Source organism: Notechis scutatus, chromosome 9 (genome assembly GCF_049901735.1).
Source record: "Notechis scutatus isolate UNSWTSFEM ecotype Mainland chromosome 9, rNotScu1.2, whole genome shotgun sequence".
Taxonomy (NCBI): domain Eukaryota; kingdom Metazoa; phylum Chordata; class Lepidosauria; order Squamata; family Elapidae; genus Notechis; species Notechis scutatus.
This window is the reverse complement of record NC_142017.1, coordinates 10,460,088-10,470,851: the sequence shown is the minus strand read 5'-3', so window position 1 is coordinate 10,470,851 and position 10,764 is coordinate 10,460,088. Positions and strand designations below refer to the sequence as shown.

Sequence of the window (10,764 nt, the reverse complement as noted above, 5' to 3'; positions counted from 1 at the left end):
TGACTGGCTGGGTGTGGCTTGTATGTAAATATTATAAATATTTATGTAAATATTGGATTTTTTTATAAAAAAAGAGCAACTTTTACCGAAGATCAGACAAAGCAGGCAGGCAGATTGAGTTGCTCACAGAATCACAGATTCATTTAGAGATTTATGATTCTGCAATCGGCTACCTGAGTGTGCACTGAAAAACAGAAACTTCAGTCTTAGAAGGCTCAGTTCTGCTTTTAAATTAGCTAAAAAGCAAGAAATCCAATGATTTCCTGCTTTCTAGCTAATCTAAATCTCCTGGCACAGCAGAACAGCTGATGGTCGGGGAAAATAAAGGGAAAATAGCAACTTACCAAACATAGGTAAGTTTGATGGCGTGCATACCAGGTAAGGAGTGAGTGGGTGGGGGATGGAAGGGGCAGGCCAGCCAGTGGTGCAATTTGCCGGTTCTCCGAACTGGGTAGAATTATAACAACCGGTTCTATAGAACCAGTCCGACCAGGTAGAATCCCACCTCTGAAGAGAAGGTGGATAAACAATAAAAGTGGCTCGGGATGATGATGATGATGAAGATGATGATGATGAAAACTGAATAATATGGGAATTATTCTATCGATGGTTAGAGGAGAAAAATGGAAGTTAGAAATAAAAGGAGACAAGTGAATGCTAGAAAATACGTTAAGATAGAGATGTAAACAATATGATGATTGTAATTGATATGATGATTAAGCTCACCCTGTTTAATATTATCACTATATTTTTACTAGAAGATAGGTTAAGAGGGAGGAATGGAAAGTTTTACTATTTGCAATATGACGGTTGTGAGATTAGAAAGTCAATATCAAAGTAATGTATATTGTTGTAAATGTTGATGGTTACTGCACAGAAATACTTGTAATCAGATGACACTTTGTTGAATGGAAGTTGGAATGTTTATATGGAAATAAAAAAATTTAAAAAATGACACTGGGCAGGTACTATGCTGTGACTGTGTCTCTAGCTTTTATAGAGAATGGCAACACTTGAACTTTAAAGATCTGCACCCTGAGCAAATATCGTGCAACTGAGTAACTGAATATTTTGTTTCAAACTTTTCCACCCTGAGATTAGGGGGAGGCTCTCCCTCGTTATATACATATATCACCTTACACCATAACAGAGTTGGTTTACTTTTCACTTTTTTAAAATGATCCCAGTGTTGTGGTTGGTAACCAAGGCTTATTCTTTAGTTAAGGTGTTCACATCGAATAACTGTTGCTTGCATTTGTCTCTGTGTTTGCATCTCCTCCTTTTTGTCCCCAATTCCCTGTTCATCTTTTGTGGCAACTTTTAAAAGGGTGCATGGAAAGTAGGGAGGTCTCAGATACTATTGCTCAGTCAGGAAATTTGCAAGCCTGTAGGAGGAACCCTGAAATGTCCAAAGGTCACCCATTTATTAAATCCAGGCGTTGCACCAACTTAATTGGTTATCTCTTCCTCTTCACTGTACCATGAGCATTATATAAGATTAGGTGTTTGCAAATACTTGGAACCGTGAGAGAGAGGGACAAGTAGTTTGTAAAGGTGTGGATTCCCGAGTTGTTCTAGATTGGCTGGCTAGCAAGGAAATATGGAAGGGCTGAATCTATGCAGTGTCCTGGTGACAGGATCTAATCGGGGCATTGGTCTGGAGATGATCAAACAATTGGCCAAGAAAAGCAAACCACCACAATGGATCTTTGCAACGTGCCGGGATCCAGAGGGACCACGTAGCCAGGTATGTCTTAGGGTGAGGTCAGTTATGAGAGAGAAGTTGACTCACAATCTTTAACAATTGTTTAACATTGAAATCAGAGCCGCAGGCAGGAAGCCAAATACTTGCATAACTCTTGGGAGTCACGTTTTCACACACGAGATTTATTGCCTTTAATCCAAAGTATTGATCCAGCCAATTAGTTCCAAGATTAAGTTTGCCTTTGGATGCCTCGAGGGGTGCTAGAAAATTGGAAATGAATATCAGATATTAGACTTTATCTTCCGTATTGACAATGTAAGAAATTTGATTCATAGCATTTGATCATGTTCCCATAAAGATCTTGTGTGTGTGTGTGTGTGTATCTCTGTTTTAAATTTAATAAATATGAATAGTTTAATAGATTATATAACTTTGGGGGGAAACATAGTTGTTCAACATTGACTGTTCCCCACTGGCCTATGACCATAATGAAGATTTGGTGATAGTTACTAAAGATGGAAATGTGATGACAAATACAGTTTTTTAAAAAAGGGGGGTTGTCATTTGATGACAAACGGCTCCATTGAAGACCTTGAGATACCTAAGGGAATCATTCTTCCTTACTGAAAACAAAGCCCACACATCAAAGAATAAGATTCAGGAGCTGTGTTTGCTGTGATTTTTAAATTATCTTCATATTGTAGAAATAAGATGGAACAGGCTATATCTATGTGGTGCAAACTCAGGATTTGACTAAAATATCTTTCCTTCTTAAGAGCCATTAGGAATTCTCCTCTCCCACAATTATGTATACTTTTTAAATGCATCTTCACTTTATTTTGTTTTTAATTTCTCTCCTGCTTCATCCTCCATCGGTCCACCATTCCACTGACTCGTTAGCCAAACTGTTTTTTGAACATGGGTTTACCTGTGTTTCAGAAGCTCGATAAAGTGCCTTTCAGAAGGCCACTATAGAGTAATGTCTTATTCAGGGTAGATGAGAAAAGTGGCCAAACTCTTTCCAAAAGACCGGTAAACCCAGTGCTCCATGGCAGGGGTCTCCAACCTTGGCAACTTTAAGACTTGTGGACTTGCTAAGGTTGGAGACCCTGACTCTCTAGGGCTTCTTCAAAAGAGTGAGGCTTGGCCCACACTTCCAAAGTGTCAGCCGGGTATGATGTGGACATTCCCTTCTGCAAAAGCCAAGATTTCGATTTCTCCTGCAATCCAAAATAAAATGGAAATACAGACTGCAGCATTTAAGAAGGGTACAATAGGAAGCGGGCAAATCCTTGCTCAGGGCTGTGTCATCTCCATCATCATCGTTCATGAGGTGTTGCAGATTGTTAATATGGCAAAAAACCTTCCTTGGGAAAAAGAAAAGAAAAAACGCTACTTCAGAACTGAGACAGCTCAAATTGAGAGGGTTTCTGCAGCGAGCCAAGGATGAGCAAAGCGCAGCATTTAAAAAATAGTTTGAGAGATGTCTGAATGCAGAGGTGGTATTCATCCGGTTCTAACCAGTTCTGGAGAACCGGTAGCGGAAATTTGGAGTAGTTCAGAGAACCGGCAAATATCACCTCTCTGCCTCCTGAGTCCCAGCTGATCAGCTGGGTCTTCTTGGGTTGCCCTGCACAGGAGAACGGAGCTGGAAAGCAGGTTAGTGGGGTGGGGAGGGAATGGGATTTTGCAGTAACCTTCCCCTGCCATGCCCACCAAGCCATGCCCACAGAACCGGTAGTCAATTTTTTTGAATCCCACCACTGTCTGAATGCCAAGGGTAGTGAGATGTAGAAATCAGCCCATCAGCTGGGAGGTGTTTCCTAAATCTCTGGTTTTCCTATCTTTCAGGATTTGAGGAATTTGGCTGCTCAGCACCAGGAAATTGTGATCATCCCACTGAGTAAGTGACTGACCCTGACGATATCCAGGGAAAGACGCCAGTACCCTATCACTATCCATGCAAACTTCATTTCCGCCATTGAGTTCAATTTCCAGAGAAGGATTCGGATCATTTGTTGAACTAGTGGCAATGAAATATTTAACCCTGGAAACCGATATAATATGTCTCTTACTATACAGGTAGTCCTCGACTTATAACTTCCTTATATACTCCTCGGCTTACAGCAGTTCATTTAGTGACTGTTCAAAATTACAATGGCTGTCAACTCATAAAACATTTTGTATATACATTTTATAGTTGACAACAGAAAGAAGGGGGGGGAGTTTCAAAGAGCAGGCGGCAGTGTGGAATTGAAAGTACATTCCATTCATATTTTCTTCAAACACTGATTAGATGACTGAAGCTTCTGCCAGTGCAAAAATCTAGTTGGAGAGCATGATTGATGACTCTTGGCTATGATTGATGACTCTTGGCTATACACCCAGAGGGGTGGCGGGGAAAGCAGAATCAAGGGTGACAGCGAATTACGTATCTTGGTCTTGGCTACGCCCAGGTAAATGCCGGACGTAGAATGTTACCTTCAAGTAAATCTTCTTTAGTTTTGGGAGTGTGGCTCAAGGCTCATGATTTAATTGGAGTAACTGCCAGAATCCTGACAACGGCACTGAAAAAAGTGAATTATGACCATTTTTTCACACTTACAACCATTAGTCAATGGGGAAGCCAGATTCACTTAACAACTGTGTGACTAATACAGCAGCTGTGGTGATTCGCTTAACAACAGTTGCAAGAAAGGTCCCCAAAATAGGGCAAAACTCACTTATGAAATGTCAGCAGCAGAAAGCTTCAGCTGTCAATCAAGGCATCACCTGGACCTTCTCCTTGTTCCCATAGACATTACCGATCCATCCAGTATCGAGGCGGCTGTAGCGATGGTCACGGAGCGGCTGAATGGAACTGGGCTGAACCTGCTGATCAACAACGCAGCAATTGCCTCCCATGATACCAAACTCATCTCTCAAACACCTGAAGACATGGCCGAGGTCTACAAAACCAACGTCATTGGGCCCATGTTGATTAGCCAGGTAGTCATGAGCTACGGTGGCACAGTGGTTAGAGTGAGGTACTGCAGGCTACTTCTGTTGCCTGCAGGCTGCCTGCAATTGGGCAGTTCAAATCCCACCAGGCTCAAGGTTGACTCGTCCTTCCATCCTTCCGAGGTGGGTAAAATGAGGTCCCAGATTGTTGGGGGCAAGAGGCTGACTCTGCAAACCACTTAGAGAGGGCTGGAAAGTACTGTGAAGCGGTATATAAATCTAAGGGCTATTGCTAGGGCTAGTGGAAGCACCTGTTTGTGCTCCTCCTCTTTTCCTCTTCAAACCATTTCTTCCTACTGCCGATGTTCAGAAACAGAATATCACTGATCGACAGGGCTTTCTGGGGTGGTGGTGGTAGAAGAGAATAACAGTGTGCCTTTTCCAGCCAAAGAAGGTACAGGGCCAAATATTAAGAGGAAGAACTTCCAAAGATACAGCTTTTAAGCGTGGGGAGTTGCCGTTACTAAAACCATCAAATGAAAATTTAAAAAAACCCCAGATCTTTCCTGAGTAATTGTTGGACTCTGGTTTGTTTTTAGACCATAGATTTTGCAATGGGAGGAGATGGCCATCGATTTCCTAGGGTGAATCCTTAGTTCTGCAGATAGAGCACTAGCCATGGCGCTTATGACTTAGACCAGGGGTGTCAAACTCGATTTCATTGAGGTGTTTGATCTCGGGGTGGGGTGGGGGCAGGGTCCAAGGTGGGCATGGCCAGCTCGATGTCACTTGTGTCAGGGGTGGCCCGAGTGCTGTGGCTGAGAAAACGGGCTCCCGAGTTCCATTTTCAGCTGCAATGTCCTCCTGCAACTCTGTCAGTGAAAATGGAACTTGGGAGAATCACGTTGGACCTCTGTTTTCACTGGCAGAGGCATCGTGGGCCGTAGCTTTGCCGTTTCCAGGGCGGTCCCGTGGGCCAGTCCTAAGCACCCCTTGGGCTGGATCCGTCCCGTGGGCCTTGAGTTTGACACCCCTGACTTGATCATGATTTATCCCTTATTGCTTGTACGTACACTGAGAGCTTTATGCACCAGAGACAAATTCCTTGTGTGTCCAATCACACTTGGCCAATAAGGAATTCTATTCTATTCTGAGACTTCTATACCAGTGGTGGGATTCAAATATTTTCAGCACCGGTTTCAGTGGGTGTGACTTGGTGGGCGCGTGAGCATGCCAAACGCGCACTTTGCACAGGCACAGAGGCATTCCAACTCACCTCCTGCAAGCCTGCACAATCCCGGTCGCTTCAGCAGCTGCCACGCAACACTCTTCTGTGCTGTGCAAAGCAGCTGCACTTCAAATTCAGCGGATAAAGGTGAGTATGGCAGTCCGGGTGGGCAGGTGGGCCCAACAGCAGAGCGATGAAGAGAACCGGTTTGGTCTCCGCTACTCATCGCTGCTACCGGCTCTGCAGAACCGGGCTGAACCGGTAGAATACCATCACTGTTCTATACCGCTTCAGGGTGCTTTTACATCCCTCTCTATTGCCCCCAACAATCTGGGTCCTCATTTTACAACCTCAGAAGGATGGAAGGCTGAGTCCACCTGGATACTGCAAAATGACAATCCCTAATGCTGATAGATGCTGGGAATGGATATTTAGCAACAATTCAGGGGTCCCTGGCTTCCAAGCCTATGAATAAGCCCTAAGTTCTGTCTTGTTTTTTCTAGGCATTTCTGCCTTTGCTGAGGAAAGCATCTCAGGACAGTCCCACAAAAGGTATGAGCTGCAGCAAAGCCTGCATTGTCAACATGTCCAGTTATGCAGGCTCCATCACGGACGTTTACCTGTGGGAGTACGGGCAGGTTCTTCCTTACCGTTGTAGCAAGGTAGTAAATACACATTGGTGCAAGGCGTGGAAAATAATTAAAATAACTCTGTACAGGTAAACCCTCAGTTACTGACCAGCAAGTTGAGACCAGCAACTCGGTTGTTAAGCGAAGCAGTTGCTAAGTTAAAACCGTGACCAGGTCTGTGATTTTAGTTCGGCTCTCCTTAGTTTTACAGGCCACAAGGGTTCATCAATGCAAAGGTTGGTGATGAAGTTACTTTTCATTCACCGACATCACTGAATGGTCCATAAATGAGGATTACCTGTACTTTAGGGTACTGATCCTGTTTTTAGAAATGGCGTTTATGGGGTAAATTATGCATTAGCATATATTGGCAAACATAAAAGAATTCAGAGGTATGTTATTGAATCCTGACGAAGCCAACATTCGTTTTCAAAGAAGCATCAAAAAGAGAATCCAGGGATTATTATGTTAATGTAATACCTGTCACTTTCCTGTCTCATGTTCCATTTATTTGTGGAATCTCTCTCCTCTCCTCATTTCTTTTTTTTTCTTCCTTTTTCCTTTCCTTCCCTTTCCTCCCTTCCCTTCCCTTCCCTTTCCCTTTCCTTTCCTTTCCTTTCCTTTCCTTTCCTTTCCTTTCCTTTCCTTTCCTTTCCTTTCCTTTCCTTTCCTTCCTTCCTTCCCTTCCTTTCCTTCCCTTCCCTTCCCTTCCCTTCCCTTCCCTTTCCTTCCCTTCCCTTTCCTTTTCCTTCCCTTTCCCTTCCCTTCCCTTCCCTTCCCTGTCCTGCCCTGCCCTCTATCCAAAATCAAACTCCCATCTGACATGGAATAAAATACAAAGATTTTTCTGGCATTCAAATGATTTTAAAAAATGCATTTTTCTCTTGCTCATGGAGTCTGCTTGATGCAATTCCCTGCTCCTGGCACATCTCTGTTCTAGGCTGCTCTGAATATGCTGACACGGTGCCAATCATTGGCATTTAGCAATGATGAAATTCTGTGCGTCTCACTGCATCCAGGATGGGTCCTCACAGACATGGGAGGCAACATGGTAGGTTTTTTTGGTTGTTCTGGAAACTCATTCCTACCTTTGGAGGGGGATATTTGGGGCTGATGACCAACCATGACCCAGAGCATATCATATAAATTGGCCCAAATCCAAAAGAGAAGTACCATAAGCCTGTTTAATTCATTTATAAGTTTTCACTTGGGTGGAACTGTAGCTGGACCTCCTGAAAAATTTAGAAGAAGTGAAGGAAAGTTGTTCCAATATTTGAGGGGCTGCCACAGAGAGGAAGGGGTAGACAAGGAACAATGGATGGAAACTGAACAAGGAGAAATTCAACCTGAAAATAAGGAGATAAACTTTCTGACAGTGAGAACAATCAACCAATGGAACAGAAGTTGCCCTCGGAAGTTGTGGGAGCGCCATCGCTTGAGACTTTCAAGAAGAGATTGGACTGCCATTTGTCAGAAATGGTGTAGGATCTCCCGCTTGGGCAGAGGGTTGGAGTAGATGACCTACAAGGTCCCTTCCAACTCTGATCTCCCGCTTGGGCAGAGGGTTGGACTAGATGACCTACAAGATCCCTTCCAACTCTGATTATCTGTTATCTGTTTGCCTCCAGCACTGAACAATTTGGTAGTGATTTGCTTGGGCATGGACACTGTTTTTGTGGGTGACAGCTGCCGAAGACCCATTGCCCATAGATTGGAGTTTAATTTCCCTTCATGCTTCATATCACATCCTAGTTTGCAGGTGTTCAGAATGGGACAAAGCTGAACATTTGAAGTTCTAAAAACTCCAATATTAAAGCTCCTGCTTTGGCTTCCCCATCAGATGTCCAATCTCACCTGGTATCTCCATCCGATGCTCAAATATAGAAAGAGGGATTATTCTTTATACAGGTAGCCCTGAACTTACGAACACAATTGAGCTCAACATTTATGTTGCTAAGTGAGAAATTTGTTAAGTGAGTTTCACCCCATTTTACGACTTTCCATGCCACCATTGTTAAGTGAATCACCGAAGTTCTTAAATTAGTAACACGGTGATTAAATTATTCTGGTTTACCCCCATGGACTTTGCTGGTGAGAAGGAGTGCAGTTTGCGGTCAGTTTTTATTCTGGTGTCTTGCCTGTCTGTGTGGATGAGGGCAGCCTTAGAGGTTCTTTGGTTGGGCTGTTTACTGATGGCTCTTTGGCAGTTTCCTGATTGGGGTATTGCTTTTACTTGATTGTTGGTCTGGAGTTGACCTTGGAGTCAATCTATGCTGATCTGAGTGGTGGGAAAAATGGGACAATCCTAGACCAGGTCAAATCCCAAAGTGCCAGGGAATTTCTAGAAGCCTGGCGCTCTGATAAATCAGCCATCAATAGACACATAGACACATTGACAACAAAAGAGACCACCAACCAGCCCCAAAGAGAAAAACACTACAGCACTTCTTCTCCGCCAGTAATCAGCTCTCAGATGAACTTCAAGATTAATTTCAGACTAAGTAAGCAATACCCCAGTCAGGAAACTACCAAAGAGCCATTAATAAATGGTCCAACCAAAGAATCTCTCAGACTGCTCCCACCCACACGGACAGGCAAGACACCAGAATACTTCTTCAGCCTCAACCACAATAATACACGGGCAAACGATCGATACAAACTCAAGGAAAACCGCTTCAAACTCAATTGCAGAAAATACGACTTTAGCAACAGACTGGTCAACACCTGGAATCAGGGGTGGGATGCTACCTGGTCGGACCAGTTCTATAGAACCGGTTTTTACGATTCTGTGCAGTTCGGAGAACTGGCAAATCACGCCACTGGCTGGCCCCTCCCCTCTCCGTCCACTCACTCCTTACCTGGCATGCACACCATCAAACTTACCTGCGTTTGGTAAGTTGCTATTTTTCCTCCCCCCCCCGCCATCAACTGTTCTGCTGTGCCAGGAGATTTAGATTAGCTAGAAAGCAGGAAATCGTTGGATTTCTTGCTTCCTAGCTAATCTAAAAGCAGAGTTGAACTTTCCTTAGGATTGAAGCTTCTATTTTTCAGTGCAGACTCAGGTAGCCGATTGCAGAAACATAGATCTCTGAGTGAATCTGTGATTCTGCAAGCAACTCAATCTGCCTGCCTGCTTTGCCTGATTTTGGGTAAAAGTTGCTCTTTTTTAATTAAAAAATCCAATACTTACATAAATATTTATAATATTTACATACAAGCCACACCCAGCCCGTCACATGACTACACCCACAAATTAGGCCACGCCCACAGAACCGGTTGTTAAGAAATTTGAATCCCACCCCTGCCTGGAATGCTCTACCTGCCTTCATTGTTACAGCCTCAAACCCTCACAGCTTCAACCTCAACCTCCACCGTGGACCTCACCCTATTCTTAAGAAGTCCTTAAAGGGGGCATGCACCAGCGCACCGGCATGCCTACCGTCCCTCTCTTACTCTCCCCATGTATCTGTAGTTACTCCCTTTGTTCATGTTTATGTTCATACTTATACCTGCTAACTTGTACATGTTTGACAAACAAACAAACAAACAAACAAATAAAACAGAGAGCACCTAGAAGGGCTTAGTTGTGGATAATGAGAAATGTTCTTAAAGAGGCCACCTGTCTCATTTTGTTTTTACTCAGTGTAAATATTATTCTCGTTTCTCTAGGCTCCAATAACAGCGGATTCAAGTGTAGCAGCCATGCTAAAACTTTTGGCTCATCTTTGTGAGAAGGACAATGGCACTTTTCTGAGCTGGGAAGGGAAAATCCTTCCATGGTGAACAACAACAGGCTTCTTGTTTGAGGAACAGGACAAACTTCTCACTTGGGCCAATGTGAATATTTATCTGGTGTTATTTGTTGATTAAATGGACTTTTGTCCCCAAATTGTTATGGCTGGTTCCTCTTCTTTTTTAGCTGCCCTGGAGGCTAAAGTCATGAGACTGGACTGGAATCATCTCATCTGTATTAATCATTTCAACTGGAATAGCAATCCAGATTGCAAAAAGAAAAGGCACAAACCACATTGGTGAAATAGGCCAGGATCAGAGGTGGCATTCAGTAGGTTCTGACCAGTTCTGGAGAACCAGAAGCAGAAATGTTGAGTAGTTCTGAGAACCGGCAAACCCCACCTCTGACTGGTCCTGCCCCATCTATTCTCTGCCTCCCATTGAGTCCCAGCTGATTGGCTGGGTCTTCTTTTGTTGCCCTGCACAGGAGAACAGAGCTGGAAAGCAGGTTAGTGGGGTGGGGAGGGAAT

General features: G+C 43.7%; 1 protein-coding gene across 1 annotated transcript; it reads left to right on the top strand.

Moving 5' to 3' along the window:
• The first annotated feature begins 1,518 nt into the window (after positions 1 to 1,518).
• Positions 1,519 to 10,391, top strand: LOC113417515 (uncharacterized). Its single transcript, XM_026675946.2, has 6 exons — positions 1,519 to 1,747; positions 3,557 to 3,608; positions 4,503 to 4,693; positions 6,377 to 6,535; positions 7,443 to 7,553; positions 10,172 to 10,391. The coding sequence occupies exons 1-6, from the start codon at positions 1,601 to 1,603 to the stop codon at positions 10,283 to 10,285; spliced, it is 774 nt and encodes a 257-aa protein (XP_026531731.1). The 5' UTR covers positions 1,519 to 1,600; the 3' UTR covers positions 10,286 to 10,391.
• The last annotated feature ends 373 nt before the right edge of the window (positions 10,392 to 10,764 follow it).

What these genes read in the sequence shown, in the direction of transcription:
- LOC113417515 (XM_026675946.2), top strand. Translation starts at nt 1,601, where the DNA reads ATGGAAGGGCTGAATCTATGCAGTGTCCTGGTGACAGGATCTAATCGG. An exon ending in AATTGTGATCATCCCACTGA is followed by an intron (nt 3,609 to 4,502) that starts GTAAGTGACTGA and finishes TTGTTCCCATAG; the next exon opens with ACATTACCGATCCATCCAGT. An exon ending in TTCCTTACCGTTGTAGCAAG is followed by an intron (nt 6,536 to 7,442) that starts GTAGTAAATACA and finishes TCTCTGTTCTAG; the next exon opens with GCTGCTCTGAATATGCTGAC.